Genomic DNA, 25,045 nt, shown 5'->3' with positions numbered 1-25,045 from the left:
ATCAGAGCAATGACTGATGGAGTGATAAACCAAAACCATCAAAAACCAAGGTATAATTTGCCTTTTTCTTATACGATACTCATTAGTGCAATCATTTAATGAACTTAATTAACTCAACAAAATGCTCAGTGGGAGAGGTCCATAGAGGTCAACAGCAAAGGACCACTTCCTAACTCCAGATTTATCACCAAGAAAAATTTTCAACACTTGTTTAAAGGGCATTAAAAAAAAAGTCCCACCTTTAAGGTATAGAACATAAAACTCACCAGTAATTGTTTTTGCAAAGTTAAAGCTCTCCTCAACCAAACAGTATTTCTGAGAATTGCTAATCTAAAAGTTAGCTTTAAAATGGGGGGGAGGACTAACAATGCCCATCAACTAAAGGTAAATTATGGTATATTCATACAATGGAATGCTATTTGGTAACAAGGAAGAGACTGTGAATACACTCAACATAAATGAATCTTTAAAAATTGAACAAAAGTCAGACACAAAAGAGTACATATTATATGATTTAATTTATATGAATTTCTAGATCAAGCAACATTAATCTATCATGATAGAAGTCAGAACAATAGTTACCTGGGGAGAGATTTACTGGAAAGGGGCATGAGGGAATTTTCTGGAGTAATGGAAAAGTTCTATACCTTTATTGGGGTTGTAGTTACCAAATCACAAACTGTATATTTAAAATCTACGCATTTTATTGAAAGTAAATTATACTTCAGTTTTTTAAAAAAAGTACTATTTACCTACTGGATCTTAAAGTATAATCTACCACCGTAGAAAGTATTCAATGAGTTTAACTATTATTAAAAACACAGGCCATTCAGAAAGCAGACATGAAGCTTTAATTCACTGTGGGCATTTCTCTGACCATTCTCTACATTATAAACTTTTCACTTCTTCACACAGATACATCCTCTATAAGACAGTTTTTCTACCAAGTACTATGTACCATACCCCCATTCCATTGACTAGTTATGGGCGTATTATAAATATCATGAGCCACTGATTAAATATAAATACAGAAGTTGATACATGTTAGAAAGTTTAAATAAGGAAAAGTTTAAGAAAGGCTAAATACCATGAAAGTTTACATGTATTCTTTAATTCCAGATATCACATCACAGTAACAACCAATTACAATAAAATCACAACTGCTTTTAGATGAGAGTACATTCAGATTTCTAACATCCAATTATTTTCATTTCCACAATGTCAACTCCACATTGCATTTTCATTTCTACAGAGAGTAGACTGGTTTTTGGACTGCAGACCAAGTTTCTTGTGTAATAATAAGAATTACTATCTTGATTATGACCACAGGAAACTGAACACTATATAGAGACAAGACTTTTATTAAGTATATAGTAATATGGAACTCTTCAGTGATGGTGTCCAAAAGAAATTCAAATAGTAGCCTGAAAATGGGTTTTAGTTGCTGCTGCAGTCTATATATATTTCATTAAAAGATGAAGTCTTTTTCAAAACATTTAGAAATAAATATATAGTACAGCCTTTCCCCCTCCAAAATGCTGCCTGGAAGAAAAGTTCCAAGCTGACAAGAAAAAAAAAAAAAAAAACAGAAAAAAACAAAAAACCTCAGAAAGCAAACAGTAGATGATATTCTGAGGTACAATCTTCCTGAGTTTATTTTTCAACTGGAACAAGTTCTGCAGTCAAGAGTTCTACAATGCTTTAGTGTCCACAGTCCAGAGGGAGTCCTTGAACATTTAGTTCATATTCTACAGAAATCCAAAAGGACTCCTACAGACCCCTCAACTAATTACACAAGGGAAAGCTACTCATGTGTTGTATTAAAATCTATATGAATCTCAAACATAGTCATAGCCAATCTTTTAATAGTGATGATAGAATAAAAGATGAAAATACATGCACAGCTGTACACAGATCACCATTAAACACAGGAACAAAATGCCATTTGATGCATATCAAATAAGCTCTCAAAAGCCGATCTGAATATATTTCTTTTCATTTACTTTGATATATCATTAGAAGGGACTGCATATAATTGCGGAGACTGCTGCGAACAACACTTGATGCTACTAAGTGTTCTATTAAAGAAGCATCAGGCATGCACAATAGTTCGTTTAAAATTTCTCATGTATATATCTTAACAGTCCTATTTATAAGCTATAATATGTTTAAAGCATTTAGTAATTTTGAAACCAAATATTTTAATTGACCTATGTCTAAGTGGGGGAAAACAAAAACTTCCTCCGCCATCTCAATGGAAGGTAACATTAAACCTCACTCCCCAAATTGATATTTAAACTTATTTTATACGTCACCCTTACGATTCCCAAAAGTGATGAAAATTCTCATCACTACTAAATTAGAAGTATGATTTCACGGCAGCAGTCTACCCACCGCACACTTACAGCACGCCAAGCCTTTGGAGACTACATGATAAGAGTGGTGCGCTGGTCGCTATAGATGACAGCAACTGAACATATCAATCCCTCCTTTTTATTCTGGATCTTTTTATTTCAAACTAAATAAAGTTCTTCATTAATACAAGCTGAAAAAAATCTTTTTTATTTAACATCAATGTAAGGGTAGATGAAACTAAAAATGTTTATTGTCTTCAAGTGAGTGAAAAAATATAAAATGTTTCAATTACATTAAGTACTCAGCGGTGGGGAAGGGAGGTTGCTTAGTTCTTGGTCATTTATGGCTTAAAGCACTGGATCTGGAAAACACTTCAGGTTAAAATAAATTTATATGAATCATGCACAGATCGTATATCTAGGAAATCATGCAATAAATAAATGATCTCAGGTACACTGGAATCTTAGTGACAAAATGGGTCTGCAGGTGTGAACAGTAATGTTTCTTCCCTTTTACCAAAAGAATACGCCCAGCAAGATCCTTGCTTTCGGCCCATTCAAGAGTCTACTTGCTAGGTCATCCTGATTTTCTCAGATTGATAAAAGAAGCCAATGTCACAAGGCATCTGCAATAAGGAACTGACTTGCCTCAAATGCAGGTGCTATGAGGTCCAAGCTAGGCAGAATGAAACTCTCATGATCCTGCCACCCTGCTGCAAAGTCAACCTGGAGTACTTGACTAGCTAGAGCATCAAATGGGTAAATGCTTAGAATGACCTACTGGAAATGTTTATTGTACTAGTATCTTTTAAAAATCTATCTGCCCTTTAAATCTATTTCATTTGAGAATTGCCAGGGTAAGATCCACTCACTATTCCTGGTTTTGATATGCCCCTACGACATGAGAATTGAACTGAACTACAATGATTGTAATGTCATCTCTGTACATCCGAGCAAGCTCTTCGGGAAGACTAAGCATTTTGGAGAGGCGCTCGTGATCAACAGCCCCAAACTCGTTGTTGCCCACAGCATGGCGAATGAGATGGGTTGCTGCATTCTGATCCTCAAATACCGAGGACATCTTGGCTCTCCTTTCTGTTAAAAGGCCATGCATCTGTCCCAGAGTTACCTTGTAGCCACCAACAGCTATTGGCTGTTGGTGATGCATGCCTGTTAGGTACTCACCCACAATCCTGACCACATCCTGTCTATGCATTGTCTCCCACAACCCATCAGTAGCCAACACCAGAAACTTATCCTGTGGCCTTAATCGGTGGTAAGTCACCTCTGGCTCAGCAGTGAGATAAGGAGGTGTGTAATAATTAGGAGGGATAAACTTGGTATATTCATTGTCATTCAACTGGTCTGGGCCAGATTCTATCACTCTCTTTTGAAGGTCAATGCTCCATTTGAACTTGACATCTCCAAAAGCCCTAAAAGGCATCAGCAAGCCAAGCAGCCGATCCTGTTTCACCACACTCTTGGCCTCATTCTTCGGGTGTTCCAATTTCAGTCGTTCCAGTTCTCTTTCATTCTGAGCATTGTGGTCATTAGAGAGAGTGACTGCTGACCAAGAGCCGTCCTCTTCCTGAACACCCAGCATGGCTCTGCTATCACCGGTATTGGCCACATGAAGGTTAACACCATCCACATGGGCTACACAAGCGGTGGCCCCAGAAAATGCCACTCGAAGTACCAGGTAGTTGAGGAAAGAATTGGGATCACCGACTTGAGCCTCCAAGGAGATGTCATTATCAAGCCTCTTGAAAGCATTAATTAAAGCCTCCTTAACATCAATATCAGTTGACTCCCCAGTGTTGAGGTCTATAAGCTCTTGCCAGTAAGTCCTCAAGCTGTTAAAATACAGTTTGGACGCCTCCTTACTGAAGTAATCATTGGGGTGCTTGTGCCACTGGAGAATGGGTAGCAGTGCCCGACCACTCTCCACTGCATTTTCAATCTCTAGCAAAGTCTCATGAGGTAACAAAGAGACAGCAATATAATAAAAGAGTCTTTCACTGACTGCCTGGGAACAAGCACAGCCTGCATGGCCATCAAAAACCCCTAAAAGCATCCCTCTGGTCTGCAAGCAGGTTGCTGCACTTCTCCGGTCCTCGATGGGTGCATTTGCAGGCAGCTGATTGCTGTCAAACCCAAGGACAGAACTGACATTTTTGCCGTCAAATTCTGGCACTTTGAAACTATATTCATTAGCTTTCAGGATGCTGTTGACTTGAGGAGGTGTGAGGTAAAACTTCTGCGGTGTGGAAGCATATCTTCTTCCTTGGGTGTACTGCCACCAGTTGTCCTTCGGCCGGCAAAAGGTAGCATACGCAGGGTGGGATGTGTACCTCAGGCGACTTTGAGGAAGGTAAGGGGATGAGCAGCAGAGATGTTTGTGGTGGCAGTAACACGCAGTGCCATAGAATCTGCTCAGCTCACAGTTACGGATCAGAGGAAAAAACAGTTGAGTTGGTCCTGGCATGGCATCAGAGAATAGTGGCAGGCTGGAACTTCTGACTGGGATTCCTAGACAGCAAATTACACAGATACACACAGAGAAGAGTTAAGTTTCAGATTACTTAATCTATCTTTGCTTTTATAACAAATATTTACCAGGTGAATCTACGTGCTAAACCCTGTGCTGAGAGGCACTATATTTTATACACCCATGATGTACTATTTCTACAGGGTATATTCCGCTAAGCACAGCTCCCAATCATTAAGGGAGCCAGGACTGAACCGTAACCTAGTCTGTTCTCTTTTCTTCATATTTCTTTGTGCAGCACAAACTGTGCAGAATGTACAATAGATTTGGCTGGGGGAAGCTGAGGAGATGACAGTTATATAACATTAGGCAGTGGCAGTCTACCTGGCCAATTACTCTCCTCCCTATCCTTAAAAATGGCCTTAGATCTCCCATATCACACGGGGATTTCTCCCATTTATGAAGATCCTGTTTCTAGATCTGTGGTCAATTGTTAGCATTTGATACATATGTCTTTCTCCAAAGAAGTGTTAGGATACGTCCCCAACATGTATATTCATGAATTATTTTGTAAGCTATACACATACACTACTGTATTAATATAATGTTCATTATAATATATACAGAAAAAACTTTATATAATGAATAAAAATAGAAATTTCAATATTCCCTTCCTGCATCCAAGTGGATAATCTTGCAAACAATGCTTCTCTAGACCGCTGTGCCAATTTGGTGAGCTTAGAGACAGAGGTCTGCCACCAACTTGCCAAATGATCCTGGAAAAGCCGGCTCCCCTCTTTGAGCCTCACTTTTGTAAGCTGGAAGTGAACACATCGGAGCAGATACTATCTAAGGCCGCTTCTAGAACTCCATGGCTTTATGAAAAGCATTTGTTGAAGTGAAATACAATGCAGGTTGTATAGAAATGCAGGTTTGCAATACAAATGCAGGTTTCATTTATTCATTGTTTAATTTTACTGTGTCCTTCATGATAAGAAAGTTTAAGTATTCTAATAGTTCTAAAAGTTTGTTAGTAACATAAATGGTCTCAGTTTTGGAATTTAATTAACTTGCTAGCATTTTCCTCTGTTTATCAGCCATAAGGGAAAGATATAGAAATATTATTTGTATCTATTATGAATCCCAAGTAGAATTCACCCCTAGAAAAATATTTTCTCTTACATAATTTTTTTTTGGAAGATTAGCCCTGAGCTAACTGCTGCCAATCCTCCTCTTTTTTGCTGAGGAAGACTGGCCCTTGAGCTAACATCCGTGCCCATCTTCCTCTACTTTATATGTAGGATGCCTACCACAGTATGGTGTGCCAAGCGGTGCCATGTCGGCACCCGGGATCTGAACCAGTGAACCCTAGGCAGCCGAAGCTGAACATGTGCACTTAACCGCTGTGCCACCGGGCTGGCCCCTTCTCTTACATTAAAAAAAGAGGGGGGTATCTATTTGCCTCGGAAAGCAATAAATAGTGAAAATAATAGTCTAAAGTTTGGATAAAAAAGGTACAGCATTATAAAAATGAACAAAACAAAATCATATCACTGACTATATGACACTGAAAATATTCTGCCGGGCATTTATCTAGAAAATGTAATAAATGTGTATCATTAATCCAGATAATTTATGAAAAAAAAAAATTCCTCTTCTTCCTCAATAACATATTTCCCCTGAACTTTTGAGGTATTTTCAAAGTATTCATTTGGTCTATAAAGAAATCGGTTTTAGAAATACTTTAAATAAGGGGGCCAGCCCAGTGGCGCAGCGCTTCTCAGTGGCCTGGGGTTTGCCGGTTCAGATCCCGGCTGCAGACATGGCACTGCTTGGCGCCGCCATGCTATGGTAGCCGTCCCACATATAAAGTAGAGGAAGATGAGCACAATGTTAGCTCAGGGCCAGGCTTCCTCGGCAAAAAAGAGGAGGACTGGCGGTAGTTAGCTCAGGGCTAATCTTCCTCAAAAAAAAAAAAAAAAGAAAGAAAACTTTAAATAAGGGATAAATGCAGTACACAAAAAGGAATAAGGAAAATAAAACCATTTCAGTCCTAATATCAACTCTTCCTTCCTAAGGTTGAACCCATTACAAAAAAAAAGTTACAAATATCATAGACAGTGTTACCTATATAGTACATTATTTTCATGTACCCTCTTTTGAAGAGTAATTTGAGAAGAAGTGATAAGTGGATTGTGAGGGAACAGAGAAAACCAAACACTGAATAACAACTGATTCTTGTTTGCTTCTGTAACAAGCGCTGCATAAGCCAGTCATATGGAGCCCCTCTTGCAAGTGATAGAAAGTACCATTAACTGCACTATTTAAGAAAGGATTTGTTTCCATAATTGAAGACAAAATTAGGCAATAGAAAGTAATGATTAGAATTTTGGAAATAAGATCAATAACTAAATAACCATTCTGAAATGCCACAATGAAAAACAGGAATTCCAGAAGAACAGGACTCTATCAAGGCTAACCACTTAAATAACAGCACTTCAAACTGAATACCTGAAAGTCATCCAAAGGTGAAGTGGACATGACTGAGCCAGGAGATGTGCTCAAATGTTGGGCCGCATGACACTGGCTTCCAGACATAAACCATATCTTGTTAGGTTTGCATGCAGAAAGCACATTAACTAATTTCATGCTTTGCATAAAGATTTTCTATTACTAAAAATGTAAACAGATGGTACTCGTAATGAAAAGAAATTTCCTCTATAACTTTATATAAGTTTGCATTTGTACTTCCATTAAAATTTAAGAATCTTACAGGGAAAAAAATATGTTTGTTTCTGTATGGAATGCAGATTGAATCAAAATACTATGGGTGTGTGTTTGGGAGGGGAGTTTCACAGCTGCATAACAAGATTTGGTTCCATGATGTGTAATCAAGAACTAAGTCCGGGGAAACCTGCACTTTCCTTAAATTCCTTTGTTTTTACAATTTTTCTGCTTTCATAGTTAACTGCAAAATGAATGAAATATTGTGGCAAAAGAACTAATGATTCATGCAGCAGATGCTTTGAATAATATGTAAACTGAAACAGCAAGCACTCAAATAAACAATATACTACATTTTTCCTTCAAGGCAAAAGTTCTCCAGATTAAAAACAAAAAAAGCAGAGAGCGCATTTTATCAACTGTATCTTTCAGTTATTTAGGAGATAAGCACATGGACTGAGAAGGTATCCTAACGCCCCAACTCCCAACATGCCTTCAAAAGACAAATTCTTAGGCAAACTGGAATTTATGAAAACCCTGCTCTGTGATTAATGAATGTTCTATCATCACCAGTACAACTTATATATTCTCTCCATCAGACCAGATACCCTTGGAAGTCAAAGTACTTTCAAATGCTTTCAAAAACTATAAGCATTAAACAACTCTGAGTATCTTTCTGAATATCCTGTGATTCAACAACAGCAAAACCCATGAAATCAAAATTTTTACTCACAAACTTGCTAAATTAAGAAAGTAGAAGGCTTTTGATTAGGCAATGAGAACAGCAACAAGGTGCACTTGTAAACTGGAGCAGTGTCAAATTCTCAAGTAATTTCTAACCACAATTTCACCAAAAAGTTCCTATCCCATGATCCAGACTCAGCCACATTATATGCAGCATCTGAGACGGATTTGGCCGATTTTAGCAGATTTGGCTGATTTTGCCAGTGACTAAGACTAACAGGAAAGGTGCACTGCAACCGGAACCAGGAGAGAGACCCATCCATTCTTACTAATGTGCTCAGCAGAGCCTGTGCCATGAAAAGATTCCACTTCATCAGTAAAGCCATGGAGCAAATTAATTAGAAAACGCTGTTACTGCACTGACTCCAGAGTTCTTTAGCTTTGCTTTTGGTGTAAATGAAAAAAATGCTATACTAGTCATTAAATGTGTCAGAACCTCGGTTTATGTAATCTGATTACATTAAACACCCTGCATCAAGACTCTCTGCAATTTTTCAGCATTTTCTGGAAATGCCTAGCCATTTCACAGCTCCCGTTATCTCTCGATGAAGGAAGAAACCGGCTTCCTTCAGAAGACACGAAGCCCCAAGCCAGCACTTTTGATTAGTTTCCTTTGTCCCTATCTGAAAACTGCACTCACTAAGGCATCAAAGCTATCTCAGTCCAGGATGCTTTTGCCCCTTTGTCTATCCGTCTCACCCCTTAATTCCACGGCGACCCACCTACAATCATCCACACACAAAATCAGTCACCATCCTTTCTGGGTATCCAACGCAGGTAGTTAGGGGAATACCTACCAATTCGTCTGGGCCCGGGACACACACACATTCTCCTGTCATCACAACACGGAGCCGACAACATCCACAACCCGCGCGGGCAGCAGCAGCGACAGCAGCACCGGCCCATTGAAAGCAAGGCAGAGATGCTCATTAGAAGAGGCGGCGGCGGGGGAGGCGGGAGGAGAGGAGGGGCGAGGTCTCGCTCCAGCCCGGTGAATGAGGCTGGGAGGGGAGAAGATGGAGGAGGGAGAAAGGGGTGGGGAGAAGAGGGAAACCAAACCAACCCACCCCGCGGGAGAAGCAGAGTTACAGCCCGAGGCGGCGGAGTCCTAGACGCGAGCAGAGACGCGCCCCGGGACCGGCCCCTACATGCAGGCCAGGCACGCACTCCCCAGCAGCGCGGCATCCTCTTCCCGCTGCCCGGGCTTCAATCCAGAAGACCAGGGGTCGGCCCGCGGCAGGCTGTCCGTGGGCTCACCCCTGACCCTGGGGCGTGTAAGGAGGGACCCTCATGCAGAGACGCCGCGCCACCTGCGCCTCACGTCCCCGGAGCTCCCCCTTCCGCGGGTCCCCACAGCGCCCCCGGCACTGACAGCGGGCCCGCCCCCCCATCCCGAGCCCGCGGCTGCCCCCAGAGCCGCCACACCCGCCCGCAGCCCCGACGCCCCGCGCGCACCTGGCGCTCCGGGGTTCGTTCCTCCCTCGCCCCGGCCGGCCTCCGCACGCCCGCGGCCGCCGCTCTCTACGCGCACCGGGCGCCCCCTCACAACTTCGGGAGGCTGGAGGAGGATTCCGGACGGGGCGGCTCGGGGCCAGGAGTACGGAATACGAACCGGGCACGCCAGGGAAGAAGCCGCTTCTTCTCGACGAGGAGGCGGCGGCAGCACTACCCGGCGCTCCCTCCACGCAGGCCGGCACAACTCCCCGGAGCGAGGCCCCGCGACCCCGGCCGGCCCACTCCGCGCCCCTGCTCCTCCGGGCCGCCACCCTGCCCCGCCCGAACGTTCGGGCTGGAGCGCTTCCCGTCTTCCGATTGGCTGCGCAATGGCGGGTGGGCGGGGAGGAGGCGAGCGGAGGGCGGGGGCGGAAGCGCACCGCGCCTCTCGCCAGCTTTGTGACGTCACGGGGGTCAGACAATCCCTTCCATTCGGCGCGAGCAGCCCATTGGTTGCACGGGCCCGCCTCACGTGACCGCGCCCGGCCGCCTGTGGAAGGTGGGGCCGCGCGGCTGTTGGGAGCTAGGGGCGGCGGAGCGGGGCGGAGGTGGCCGGCCTGGCGGTGGTTTGGCAGGGAGGAAGCGCCTAGGTCAGCCCCAGCATCCCCACGGGTGCGCGACCTCGGGCGCCGACTACGGCTTCGGGCGCCGACTATGCCCCGCTGGGCGGGCTTCCGCGAGTCCTGGTACCTTGGCCGGGGACTGACCGTGCGCATGGGCGACCTGGGGGCCGAGCTTCCCCCCGCGCTTCGCCGGTGGGCCCAGGCTTCGTAGGATAGGCTGCGGGGGCGGCTCCCAGCCCAACGGGAAACTAAATTCCCTGCGGTTCGCCCCAATCTAGGATATAAGGCAGGACAACCCGAGCGTATCTGTGGCCTCGTTCATTTGATGCTTTCCGGACTTTAGGAGCGTTAACTCGGTTATTATCATTTTCTGAACACCTCTCAGGTCCCGGAGAGGAGCTGGTCTAAACAGCTGCAAGAGGCCGTTGTGATGAAGGAATTCTTTTTCCTATAGAGTAGACGTGTGCTCACATTCTCTGAGGGGCTTTGAAATCGGTATTGTTTCCTTTGCCCTGAGTGGTTACAAGGAAGAGGGTACAATGCAGCCCACAGAAGTGGAAGGAGCACTGGATTGGAGTCAGAGGACCTCCGTCCAAGTCATTTCCTCTTTTTGAGACTCAGTTTCCGCCTCTGTGAGATAAGGTTAGGCTTGGGGTGGCATTGCCATTCTGTTGTTAGAAGACATCCGGAGGGCTTCTTCACTTGCCTCCTTCCACACATATCCGCTCTTTATGGGAACAGAGCCATAAAGCCTGAGGCTTCTACAAGCTTCATTGAAGGTGATATCAGGTAGATTTGCACTTATCCTGCCTAGTATCAAACAGTGCGTTTACTTTGATTTATTAAGCATATCTGCTTGTTAGCCAATGAAGTTCCCAAAGTGATGTGGGCTGGATATAAAAACTCATGTTAACAGTATTGTGGAGTTTTATTTAATCTTGCATTATCTGGTTTTTATGTAATAAAGGAAAAACTTCATAGTATGCCAGAAGCTGGTTCTTCATAGCTCCTGGATCTTTCCAGCCTCCTCTATTCTCTAAAATAGAGGAGAGCCTTTTTGCCAGCCCCAGGCAGCCCATGGAACTCTTGTGGCTACTCTTATGTGGCCTTCATCTCAGTTTACGTGGGTCCATCTGCCTTGCTTCACCCCCTTCTTTTTACTTCCTAACTGAGCTTCCCGTAAATTCCTAAGTATTCATTCTCCTTTGTCCTGTTGAATATCTGATTTAGGTATCTGGTTTTCTCTTGTCTCATAGACCAGGATAGAATAAGGTGGTATAGCCTAGTGAATAAGAGCATAGCTGGAGCCACACTGCCTGGGTTCCATTCTCAGCTCTGCAGCTTATTTGGGCAACCTCGTCCTGGCTCAGTTCTCTAGTATGTAAGATAAGAATAAAAACAATAGTAACTCAGGCCAGCCTGGGTGGCCTAGTGGTTAACTTCGCATGCTTTGCTTTGGCGGACGGGGTTTGGTTCCTGGGTGTGGATCTACCACTCTGTTAGTAGCCATGCTGTGCTGGTGGCCACATACTGAAAAACAGAGGAAGGTTGCCAAGAATGTTAGCTCAGGGCAAATCTTCCTCAGCGAAAAACAAAACAAAACAAAATGGTAGTAACTCACGGGTAGTATTAAGCGAGTTGATGTAATTATATATCGTGCTAAGAAAGTACATAGCAGGAAGTAATGGCTATATATGTATTAGCTATTATTAATGTTCTAAACATGTGCAGGTCAGTGTCTGTTTTAGATTTAGGACTCCTAGAAAGTAGGAAACCCAGACCCCCAAGTGCAATATGTTCTAAAGTTAGATACTAGTAAGTTAGTAATAGATTGGAGAGTCTTAGAACCTTAGGATAGCAGTTTGAAGTAATTTACATGAGGAGTGTCACTACTTCTTAGCCCCTACTTTGCAGACATGGAGACCAGTAACTGAAGCTAAGAGGGGATTTTTACAAGTTTCTGACCTAGGATTCAGAAATGAAGTTTATACTAGGCTTGGCTCTTGTCTATAAACTTTTTCCTAATGGTTGTGAAAATAAAGTAAGACTACAGAATACATTCATATCAATGAACTCTTCAAAGTTGTTACCTTGGTAGCATATACCTTACTCCACACCAACACTGCCATTATACAGAGCACTTTTAAAATTACCTTCTCAAATTGTTTTTGGATCTGCACAGGAAACCCCACCTTGTTTTACTATGACCAGCACCTTGGTTTTTATACCAAAATAGTATCGATTCTCCCATCTTATTATTCTTAGTTCTGAATGACCTGGCTATTTCTGAAAATAACACCCACTCTTGAAAAACTGGTATTTGCCACCACTAAATATAGTCAAAAGAATTTGTCATGAGTATTGAAGGCAATGCCAAGGTATTTCTGGATTCAGAATAAAGGCTCCCTCCCCAAAGTAATGGCTGTGAAATAAACTCATTTAGAGGCATAAGTTTTATTTTCTAGCTGCAAAGTTGATGCATTGATATGTATGTTATAAATCAAGTCAGAGCAACCAACTGCTTGTACTACTGGGGGAGATTCTTTAGTGTCTCAACCTTGTCTCCCCTCAGGCCTGGCTTTCTTCCTGTCTCTAGGTAGAGCTCCGTTTGGCTACCCAATAGGCTTGCTTTGAAGTGCTGTTTGTTATCACATGGCCATATGGCCAGAGCAGGGGAAGGTCCTTGGGATTGCCACTCTGACCCCACAGACTGTTGTAGCTGCCAGAACACCTGTTGACACTTTTGACATTGGAAGATTTAGAAAAGTAACCCTGAGATAAGCCAGGTTTGTTGTAGAGAGCGGCCAGCCAGGAGAGAGTAAGGGACTTCAAAAATAGTATGATACCGAAAAAGTGCTGTGCAAAAATACCTATTTTGTCTACATGTATGCTTTCTGTGATACCAGAAATGCAAAAACAGTTCTTGAATGAGACCCTTAACACTGAGTCATTTTTTTGCCCTAGAATAAACCTAGAAATGAACAAGTGTTTAACCAGATTGGCCTGGTGTTCTTGTGGGCAGTTGATAAAACCTTGGGGATATTGGAGGTTAGCTGTCATAACATGGAAATGGTCCAACAAGGTCTCAGAGCCTGCCAGGAAGCTTAAAATAGACCTGCATGTGGGCCTGAGATGCTGTCAGCCTGATGGTTAGTGACTTACCATGGCTTTTGCCAAATTCAGCAATCAGAGGGAAGAGAAGCTAGCTCACTGCACTCCTCTTTAGCTCCTGCTTCCCTACAGGTCTTGGATAGGAAATAAGTAATTACTAAGTACCTGAGAAATAGGCACTTGTTTGTTACCAGGGTTGAGTGTTGCTTCTTTGAAATTGTCATTTGGAGTTATGCACTCAGATTGAGGAATCATGTATCAGAAAGTAACGGAACACGTGTTGTGGCTCATCTCCTGTGGGCCAGAGGTGGTTATAGTTGCTTTCCCATTTGTCTCATTTCATATTTTAAAAGTAATCTGTTCTCATTGGAATTCATGAGGCCGTAGTATGTTAGAGGGGAAAAAAAGTGAAGCTTCATTCTCTTGCAAAATTAGAGAGAAAAGTCTCCTGGCTAATAGGCAGGAAGTTTCTGAGCATTAACTTCCTCTGACAAAGAATATGAAAAGTAGTTATCTGGAGTTGCTTATTTGGAGGTTCAGGGGTGTTTAGTAGAAGACTGTAGGTCTGTGGACCTGAGACCAGCACATATTTTAAAAATCTCTGTTAGTGGGCCATCTGGTAACCACTAAACAAATAACAGGAATAAAGACACAAATTACAAATAAGAAGAAACCCAATACAGAAATTTACATACCTGAATTAGTAATCCCAAAATCATGGGACGAGAAACAAAGGAAATGCAAGAGAACTGGAAAACAAGAGATAAAATGGCAGTGGTAGGCCCCCACATTTCAATAATCACTCTAAATGTAAATAGATTGAACTCTCCAATCAAAAGACACAGAGTGGCAGGATGGATCAAAGAACAAGACCCAACAATATGCTGCCTCCAGGAAACACACCTCAGCCCCAAAGACAAACACAGACTGAGAGTGAAGGGATGGAAGACAATACTCCAAGCTAATAATGAACAAAAGAATGCAGGTGTCGCTATACTAATATCAGACAAAGTAGACTTCAAAGCAAAACAGATAAAGACAGAGAGGGACAGTATATAATGATAAAAGGGACACTCCACCAAGATGACATGACACTTATAAATATATACGCACCCAACACAGGAACACCAAAATTTGTAAAGCAACTCTTAACAGAACTAAAAGGAGACATCAACAACAATACAATAATAGTAGGGGACCTCAACACCCCATTAACACCAATGGACAGAACATCCACACAGAAAATCAACAAGGAAATTATAGAATTAAATGAAAAATTAGACCAGATGGACTTAATAGAGATATATGGAACACTTCATCCAATAACAGCAGGTTACACATTCTTCTCAAGTGTGCATGGAACATTCTCAAGGATAGACCATATCTTGGGAAACAAAGCAAGCATCAATAAATACAAGAGAGTTGAAATAATATCAAGCATCTTTTCTGATCATAAAGCTATGAAACTAGAAATCAACTACAAGAATAATGCAGGGAAAGGTGCAAAAATGTGGAGACTAAACAACATGCTACTGAACCAACAATGGATTATTGAAGAAATTAAAGAAGAAATAAAATATTATCTGGAGAAAAATGAAAATGAAGACACGCCATACCAACTCATTTGGGACACAGCAAAAGCAGTCCTAAGAGGGAAATTCATTGCAATACAGACTCACCTCAATAAACAAGAAAAATCTCACATAAGCAACCTCAAATGACACCTAATGGAATTAGAAAAAGAAGAACAAACAAAGCCCAAAGTCAGTAGAAGGACGGAAATAATAAAAATTAGAGCAGAAATAAACAATATTGAAACAAAAAAGACAGTAGAAAGGATCAATGAAGCAAAGAGTTGGTTCTTTGAAAAAATTAACAAAATTGACAAAAGAGAGAAAAAAAGAGAGAAATCTCAAATAAATAAAATTAGGGTTGAGAGAGGAGAAATCACAACAGATACCAAAGAAATACAAGGGATCATAAGAGAATACTATGAAAAACTATATGCCAACAAATTGAACAACCTAGAAGAAATGGACAAATTCCTAAACTTGAATCAGGAAGAAACAGAGAATCTGAATAGACCAATCACAAGTAAAGAAATAGAAACAGTAATCAAAAACCTCCCCAAAAATAAGAGTCCAGGACCAGACGGCTTCTCTGGAGAATTCTACCAAACATTCAAGGAAGATTTAATACCTATCCTTCTCAAACTATTCCAGAAAATTGAGGAAGATGGAGCACTCCCTAACACATTCTATGAAGCCAACATCACTCTGATCCCCAAACCTGACAAGGACAACACTAAGAAGGAAAACTACAGGCCAATATCACTGATGAACATAGATGCAAAAATCCTCAACAAAATTCTGGCAAACCGAATACAGCAATACATCAAAAAGATTATACACCGTGATCAAGTGGGAGTTATACCAGGGACACAGGGATGGTTCAACATCCTCAAGTCAATCAACGTGATACACTACATTAACAAAATGAGAAACAAAAACAACATGATCATCTCAATAGATGCAGAGAAAGCATTCGACAAGATCCAACATCCATTTATGATAAAAACCCTCAATAAAATGGGTATAGAAGGAAAGTACCTCAACATAATAAAGGCCATATATGACAAACCCACAGCCAACATCATACTCAACGGACAAAAACTGAAAGCCATCCCTCTGAGAAGAGGAACAAGACAAGGGTGCCCACTTTCACCACTCCTATTCAACATAGTACTGGAGGTGTTGGCCAGAGCAATTCAGCAGGAAAAAGAAATAAAAGGAATCCAAATAAGCAATGAAGAAGTAAAACTCTTGCTGTTTGCAGACAACATGATCTTATATATAGAAAACCTCAAAAAATCCATAGGAAAACTACTAGAAACAATCAACAGCTACAGCAAAGTTGCAGGGTATAAAATCAACATACATAAATCGGTAGCATTTCTATACACTAACAATGAACTAACAGAAAAAGAACTCAAGAACTCAATCCCATTCACAATCGCAATGAAAAGAATAAAATACCTTGGGATAAATTTAACCAAGGAAGTGAAAGATTTATACAATGAAAACTACAAGACTTTGTTGAAAGAAATTGATGACAACATTAAGAGATGGAAAGACATTCCATGCACATGGATTGGAAGAATAAACATAGTTAAAATGTCCATACTACCTAAAGCAATCTACAGATTCAATGCTATCCCAATCAGAATCCCAATGACATTCTTTACAGAAATTGAACAAAGAACCCTAAAATTCATACAGGGCAACAAAAGACCCCGAATTGCTAAATCAATCCTGAGAAAAAAGAACAAAGCTGGAGGCATCACAATCCCTGACTTCAAAACATACTACAAAGCTACAGTAATCAAAACAGCATGGTACTGGTACAAAAACAGGTGCACAGATCAATGGAACAGAATTGAAAGCCCAGAAATAAAATGACACATCTATGGACAGCTAATCTTTGACAAAGGAGCTGAGGGCCTACAATGGAGAAAAGAAAGTCTCTTTAACAAATGGTACTGGGAAAACTGGACAGCCACATGTAAAAGATTGAAAATTGACCATTCTTTTTCACCATTCACAAAAATAAACTCAAAATGGATCAAAGACCTAAAGATTAGGCCTGAAACAGTAAGTCTTCTAGAAGAGAATATAGGCAGTACACTCTTTGACATCAGTTTCAGAAGAATCTTTTTGGACACCATAACTCCTCAGATGAGGGAAACAATAGAAAGAATAAACAAATGGGACTTCATAAGACTAGAGAGCTTCTTCAAGGCAAAGGAAAACAGGATTGAAACAAAAAAACAGCCCACTAATTGGGAAAAAATATTTACAAGCTACTTATCCGACAAAGGGTTAATCTCCATAATATATAAAGAACTCACACAGCTCAACAACAAAAAATCAAACAACCCAATCAAAAAATGGGCAGGGGACATGAACAGACATTTCTCCAAAGAAGATATAAGGATGGCTTATAGACACATAAAAAGATGCTCATCATCACTAATCATCAGGGAAATGCAAATCAAAACTACGCTAAGATATCACCTTACACCCATTAGATTGGCAAAAATATCCAAAACCAAGAGTGACAAATGTTGGAGAGGTTGTGGAGAAAAAGGAACCCTCATACATTGCTGGTGGGAATGCAAACTGGTGCAGCCACTATGGAAAACAGTATGGAAACTTCTCAAAAAGTTAGAAATACCTTATGACCCAGCCATCCCACTACTGGGTATCTATCCTAAGAACCTGAAATCAGAAATTCCAAAAGTCCCATGCACCCCTATGTTCATTGCAGTATTATTCACAATAGCCAAGACGTGGAACCAACCTAAGTAACCAGCAACTGATGATTGGATAAAGAAGATATGGTATATATACACCATGGAATACTACTCAGCCATAAAAAAGGACAAAATCGTCCCATTCGCAACAACACGGATGGACCTTGAGGGTATTATGTTAAGAGAAATAAGCTAGACAGAGAAAGACGAACTCTATATGACTCCACTCATAGGTGGAAGTTAACATATAGACAAGGAGATCTGATCGGTGGTTACCAGGGGAAGGGAGGGGGGGTGGGGGGAGGGCACAAAGGGTGAAGTGGTGTACCCACAACATGACTAACAATAATGTACAACTGAAATTTCACAAGGTTGTAAACTATCATAATCTTAATAAAAAAAACAGAACAAAAAAATAGGTAAAATGTAAGATTAATATTGAATGCATGCATTATGTATTGCATGCATGCAAATGTACTGCATGTGTGAATTATAAAAAGGACTAGCTAATCTGTCGGCAGTTATCTTTTGTAATATCAAAATAATCCATGGAGGCATAAAAAAAAAATCTCTGATGTGGGGTATCTTCAAATATTAATGATGACATACATGGGGGAGGGGGTCAGTATTATTGTCTAGCCATCAGACAATCTGGCAAGGTTAATTTTTCATTCACTGTAATGCTGTAGATGGATTTCCCAGAATACAGAGGGTAAAAGGTGAAGGAAGGGCTTCAGGGGAACTGAGACATTAGAGTGGGTCTAGAGCACTTTTTACGATAGACAACAGGTCACGAGTGCCTCTGAAGCAGGTCAGGTCAGTCTGCAGACTTCAGCAGAAGCCCCCATGCTGTGAACTCAAAAACAGCAGCTGCTGATTTGCACACTTCTTAGAAGTTATAATTCTTTGCTTACCTGTACACCTTAACTACTAGAATATAAGCTTCTCAACGGCAGGGACTATGTCCCTTTTATGCACAGATATAAACCCACGGTTTGGCATGTAGTGAGAACAGGACTGGTCTGGAGGTGCCCGGTGCTGAGGAGTAGGATCTCTCCTGATTTGGCTTTTCCAGGGCAGCAACCTAAGAGAGAGGTTCTGATGGGTTGAAGCTTCTTCCTTCTGACACTTACATGAGACCTCTTACAGGCAGGTCTGGATGTCCAGGGCTTGGAAACACAGAAGCTGAGGGACAGAAAGGCCAGGCTATGGCTCATAGGCAGCAGAGCCCGGATTCAGTCATCATCTGGCTCCAGCTAAGTACTCAGTGTAGAGCCCTGCACAAAGTAAGTGCTTAATAAATATGGAAATGAATCAAAACAGAAGAACTAACAAGTGGTGAGTTCTTGACTTTACCCTCTGTTCTAAATGCATTGTCTCATTATATCCTCATAACACTCACATGAGGTAGGTATATTATTGTTATATGCAGTTCACAGGAGAGGAGACTAAGGCTCAGGGAGGGTAGCTTGCCCAGGGTTATGTAAGTAGGAAGTCATAGAACCATCTACCCCAGAGCTTGCCCTCTAAGGCTTTCTGGTACAGGGACCACTACACACAATAAGTGCTCAATGATGGATGAACTTGTTTCAAATGAAGAGAAAACTGGCATGTTGCAACAGGTGAATGCATTGTGATAAAGAACTAAAGTTTCATATTTTCATTATGAATTTGAGGGCAAACTATATCCTTAACAGTTGTAGAATTTTCACTCATGCTTATTGTGTCTGTAACCAGCAATAAATTTTGCACAGCTAAGTGTATCACCACTGAATGACCACTCTTGTCAGAGCACTGCAGGGTTTGGTGATGGTTTTTCAGGAAAACCAATTGTGGCTTAAAAAGCCTATTTTCCTTGCAAAATAGATATAAATATTTGTAGATGAATACCTAATTCATGTATTCAATTGTATGAATGGATGAGTATTCAATTCACATCCTACTAATAAACTGTACTTGGTTATGTGATGAAGTGAACAGTTTAATCTATTGAAAGCTGTAAGTTATGTTCAGTTTAAAATGTTACTTTTATTTTTAAACAGTATCATCTGGAGAGAGAAACGTTCAAGGAGAGAAAGAAGATAGATGAATTAAAGAATGTTAATAAAAGCTATTGAATTATGTGTCCAGTTTCTGCTCAGAATAATGGGCTCAGGAAGTCTCATCAGAATATTTAGAGAATTTCTCAGGTATGATATCTAGGTTGTGATTTTATCCCTTTTTAAGTATCCTGGTTTTGTGAAATGAGTATAAGTTGGAGTTAGAGAGACTGGAGTTCAAATCCTAGCTCTGCTTTTTGCTAGCTGGGTAATCTTTCCAGTTTTACCCAATAGCTTCAACATTTTTAAAATCTGAGGTGTGTTGTAAGGACTAATGGTAATCTAAAGGGAAATGCCAGATGATGGTTGGCAAATAGCACCAAGTGGTAGCACTTGTGTGAATTCTCTATTGATACTCTAACAAATTACCACAAATTTAGAGGCTTTAAACAGCATATATACCTTACGGTTCTGGAAGTCAGAAGTCTGACATGGGTCTCAGTTGGCAAAAATCAAGGTGTCAGCAGAGCTACATTTCCTCCTGGAGGCTTTGGGGGAGATCTGTTTTCTTGCCTTATCCAGTGTTGAGAAGCTGCTGCATTCCTTGGCTCATGGCTCCTTTCTCCATGTTCAAAGGGAGCAGGGTAGCATCTGCCAATCACTCTGACTCTGAAATCTTCTGCCTTCCTTTCTAGAGGGCCTTGTGATTACACTGGGCCCCCTGTGATAATCCAAGATAATCTCTTTATTTTAAAGTCAGTTGATTAGCAACCATAAATCCATCTGCAACCTTAATTCTCCCTTGCCATGTAACAAAGCATATTCACACGTTCTGGGGCTTGTGATGTGGACATCTTTTAGGAAGGGGCATTATTCTGCATAGCACAGTGCTTTACTCCCTTAACACTTGCTCATTCTTTCATATACTATTAAAGGTAAATATGAACAATAAAAGTATCTTTACTCCCAAGAAACCTCCTGTTTAGGTAGAGAGTTTAGATATATACATAAAAAAGTTAGCTGATAACATGTATGACAGTTTGCAACGAGCCTCAGGATGAACCATCAATAGGAGAGATCACTTAAGTGTGTTAAAGAGAAAAAAAGAATACTGGAAATTTTGATTGTCTATAAGAGGTAATAAGGGTGCCCCCTGCCCTCCCCAAAAGATAAATGTGATCTTAGGTGGCATTAAGATAAGAACAAAGGAGGTGATAGCCTCCCTCTCTTCTACCTTGGTGGATCTCCACCAGACTTTGAAAGGTATAAAAAACCTTTGGTGGAGCCAGAGGAGGGCAGCTAGCAGGGTGAAGAGCCTAGAATCAGAACATATAAGAAGTTTAGGGATATTTATGGTGTGGTCTTCAAATACTTAAACGAAGTGCTATGAAAAGAAAGCTACATTTATGTTTGAAAACTCTGGAGTTTGAAAAAAACTAGAATAAATGTGTAAAAGTTAGATTTAAACTCAATATGATAACTTTATATGGTTACAGTTTTGTGGAAATAGAATGAGCTACCCCTTGAGGTAATTGGTTTGCTGTTGCTGGAGGTATTCAGATAGAATCTAGATGACAAGTGTCAAAGAATGTGCTCCCAGAGCACTTTGTTCATGGCTTGAACATTGTACTTACATGCTAGTCATTTGCATTCCAGTCTCCCTGTACAAACTGTGACCTCCTTCTGGGCTGAAGCAATGTATTCATTTTTACTTGGCTCATAAGGTGCCCAGTGAATGTTGGATTGGTGAATGGATGATGCATGGATGAGGTTGAAGGTTGGGCAGAGTAATCTTTAGAGTCCTTCCAACTGTGAGACTCTCAGTTCTTAGCTAGAATTTGAACTAGGTTTAAAGAATGGAATTGGAATCAAGAAAAAGGGTGGTGGTGATGGTACATTTTAGGTTTCACAGTATAGAAAGGCCCAGAGAGGAGAGGGAGAAAATCTGAGTGGAGGAGCTGTGCTGGGGCAGAAGGCTAGTTCTTGGGGCAAAAGGCTTGATTCTTGAAGGTCTTTAATTTCAAGGATGTTGGGCTTTCTCATCCTGCAGTCTGGACCCGGGTTGGCACTTGACTAAATCGTGATGAAAGAAGAGACAAAGTGCTCTGACAATCATATACATCATGGTTCGACTGGGAATGACTGAGGGCTTGCTATCGACTGAATTGTGTCTCCTCAAAATTCATGTGTTGAAGCTCTAGCCCCCAACGTGATGGTATTTGGAGATGGGGCCTTTGGCAGGTGGTTAGGTTTAAATGAGGCCATGAGGATGTAGCCCTCATGATGGGATTAGCGCTCTTAGAGGAAGAGACACTAGGGAGCTTGTACACATTCTCTCTCTCTCTCTCTCCCCAACATGTGGGGACACATGGAGGAGGGGGCCACCTACAAGCCAGGAAGGAGCATCCGTACCAGGAACAGAATTGACCAGCACCTTGCACTTGGATTTCCTAGCCTCCGAAACTGTGAGAAATGAATGTCCGAGTTGCCTAGTCTATGGTATTTTGCTGTGGCAGCCAGAGCTGACTAATACAGGGCTATTGCCTAAATATGGGAGGAGAGAGTTAAAACTCAGAGCTAGGAAATGGCAGCAAGAATGTAAAGGAGGGATTGGATGGGAAGAAACATTTCTAGAAACATCAGTGCTTCGTGGCGAGGTAAATAAAGAAAAGATGAAAAGGGAAGGGTATCAAAGAGGCCCATTTTTTAGAGGTGAGCTATAGTCCTGGTAAACTTTGCCCAGCATGATAGTAGTAACAGCAGGTACTGTTGTATGAGAGCCCATTATGGGCCAGCATGATATGAGACACTATGTATGTATCATCCCATTTCATTAAATTACCCGTGAGGGTGTGAAGGACTCAGCTTGTACTCCATATAGGGTCTGCTTTGGGGAGCTCCCAAGGAAAAGTCTCATTCATGTTAGCACTAAGGATGATTAATGTCTCTTAAATCGTTGGATTTTCTTTTTTTAATTGTTGGACTCTGAGCTGAAGAAATACCTATCTAGGCGGGGCAGGGAGGTTGGAGGAGTTAGCAACGTTTCAGAGCCAGAATTGTGGCCCAGTATAGGCTGTGTATAATATATTATTTTTTAGCCTCTTTCCTGTTTTTTTTATATCCTCACCCTTGTTTTTCTATCCTCCCTTCTCTTTTAATTTACACTTCCTTGTATTTTACACATCCCTGAAAGTAGTCCTAAATTCATTCTGAAACGAATATACTTTTGTTTACGTTAATCCTCACTCTATGGATGAGGAAGCAGAGGCTCAATTAATTTATCTAACTTACCCCAGATCACAGTGGGTATATTAGTTATCTATTGCTGGGTAACAAATCACCCCCAAAATTAGCAGCAAACATTTATTTTCTCACTTGGTTTCTGAAGGTCAGGAACCCAGGAGCAACTTAGTGGTTCTAGTTCAGTGTCTGATGAGGTTGCAGTCAGGCTGTCAGCTGGGGCTGCCGTCATCTGAAAGCTTGACTGGGGCTGGAGAATCTGCTTCCAGCTCACTCACATGGCCTTTGGGAGAACATTTCAGTTCCTTGCCTCGTGGACCTCTCTAGAGGGCTGTTCACAACGTAGGAGCTGGCTTTCCCCCAAAGCAGGTAGTCTAGAGAGACAGGGAGAGACACCAAGACAGAAGCTGCAATATCTTTTATAACTTAGTCTCAGAAGTGACATACAGTCACTTTTGTCTTATTCTATTGGTCACACAAACCAACTCCAGTAAAATTTGGAAGGGAGCTCCACAAGGCTATGAATTTCGGGGGTGGGGAGCACTGGGGGCCACCTTGGGGTTGCCAACCACAGTGAGTGAATAATGTAGCTGAGCCTCCATGATGCTACTTTTATAAAAGTGCTGGATTCAGACACACTCAAGTGTGCTCCAGAGCTGTTTCCATTCCTTTCATCCTGAAGACTAGGTAAATGAGCACCAATAAGCAGTGAAGTTCTGGGTTTCCAGTTTTCTTCCTCTGATCCTGCTTACAATTGCCAGTGCTGCCACAATTTCATCCCTAAAGCTTTGTGTAGCCTCATAACTCTATTTAATCACTACTAGAGGTAAATACAAATTTGACCCTTAAGACAACACTAAATGATTTAACTTTTGGATACCACTAATGAGTTAAAAATAATAGCTAACATAACACTTACCTTCTCTGAATTTGGTAGGGTAAAAAATGATTATAATTTTAATTCCTTTCACTTTTTATGTTCTTTGCTTCATGGGAGATATATGTGTATAAGGGATAAAAGTTTTTGGTGATTCTGCCCCTCAAAAGACGATTCCACTCCTCATCTGTCATGTAATGAGAAAATCCATAAAGATATTTTTATGGAAGGTATTTTTACTGCATTGCTGAGCTGTAGCCAAATTTTGTCAGGGAAATAAATTAGCCCATGTTGTTTTCCTGGATTCAGGGAATTGCCAGCTTGGTGTTCAGTATTCAGACCACAGATCAATGACTCACCAATAAACCCCCTGGATAAATGAATAGAGAGGATCTCATTTGCTGCTGGCTATTACCCTACCTTTTGATGATTCTTACTCTATTCTGAATCTGCAAATTCCATTTTCATTTGAAGTCTGTATAAATGATGTCACTATTAATGTTTAAATATAACCCCAAACCAACTTTTTAGCTGAGGTTGCTTTTCAGAACAATGGTATTGACTAATTATTTCAACTTTGTTTAAATTTGCCAGCCACTGCTGTGTGCTAATGGTATTTGAATTTTCTTATAACTTTCTTTCCATCTCTGGGACCTACCTCCAAGGCTTATTATGGTATGCTAGTTTGCAAATAAAATGATCAGTTTTGTCTAGGGAGAGATCTTTCTCTTCTTTTTGTACAAATTAATTTGATAAATTCTCTTAGAATGCTTTCTGTGTTCTAGGCTTTGTGCTATGTTCTGTAAATAGCAAAGGGTAAGACAGTCTTTGTGCCTTTAAGAACTTGTGGTCTAGTTGCTAGATAAACATTAACAGGAATAATTGTACAATCATGTGATATAGCGGAAGTATTCACAAAATGCTTGAGGAGAAAGAATGGGATTGGTTCTGCCTGGTGGTGGAGGGAGGAGGTAATCAGGAAAAACTTTTAAGTCAGAGGCCCCCAAATCTTGCTCCCAAGACCAGAGTTGGTCTCTAATAGAATTTTCACTGATTTGTGTCAGGGTGAGAAAAAAAAAAAAGAAACAAAGCAGTGATT

At 41.2% G+C, this 25,045-nt stretch overlaps 1 protein-coding gene and 1 long non-coding RNA gene across 6 annotated transcripts; one reads left to right on the top strand and one right to left on the bottom strand.

Annotated features, from left to right (window-relative positions):
* Positions 1–499: 499 nt before the first annotated feature.
* On the bottom strand, positions 500–10,135 carry PDP1 (pyruvate dehydrogenase phosphatase catalytic subunit 1). 5 transcript variants are annotated; one of them, XM_014841652.3, is made up of 3 exons: positions 9,923–10,135; positions 9,108–9,142; positions 500–4,883 (listed from the first exon to the last, which is right to left on the bottom strand). In XM_014841652.3, the coding sequence occupies exons 2-3, from the start codon at positions 9,136–9,138 to the stop codon at positions 3,226–3,228; spliced, it is 1,689 nt and encodes a 562-aa protein (XP_014697138.1). In that variant the 5' UTR covers positions 9,139–9,142; positions 9,923–10,135; the 3' UTR covers positions 500–3,225. The 5 variants fall into 5 exon arrangements, with proteins under 5 accessions (XP_014697138.1, XP_044599984.1, XP_014697139.1 ...); XM_044744049.2 differs by having other exon boundaries at positions 9,766–10,111; XM_014841653.3 differs by lacking the exon at positions 9,923–10,135 and adding an exon at positions 9,378–9,632.
* A 390-nt stretch (positions 10,136–10,525) lies between these two features.
* Positions 10,526–20,689, top strand: LOC123290017 (uncharacterized). The gene is made up of 3 exons (XR_011493258.1): positions 10,526–11,156; positions 18,940–19,076; positions 19,833–20,689. It is a non-coding gene; the product is annotated as an uncharacterized lncRNA (long non-coding RNA).
* The last annotated feature ends 4,356 nt before the right edge of the window (positions 20,690–25,045 follow it).

The sequence above is a fragment of the Equus asinus genome, chromosome 12, assembly GCF_041296235.1.
Source record: "Equus asinus isolate D_3611 breed Donkey chromosome 12, EquAss-T2T_v2, whole genome shotgun sequence".
Lineage (NCBI taxonomy): Eukaryota > Metazoa > Chordata > Mammalia > Perissodactyla > Equidae > Equus > Equus asinus.
Note: the sequence above shows the minus strand (reverse complement) of the source record. Positions and strands in the feature narration are given on the sequence as shown.

Coding starts and splice junctions, on each gene's coding strand:
- PDP1 (XM_014841652.3), bottom strand. CDS start 9,138: ATGTGTGTGTGTCCCGGGCCCAGACGAATTG. Junction 4,884..9,107: donor TCCCGGGCCCAGACGAATTG/GTAGGTATTCCC, acceptor TTTGCTGTCTAG/GAATCCCAGTCAGAAGTTCC.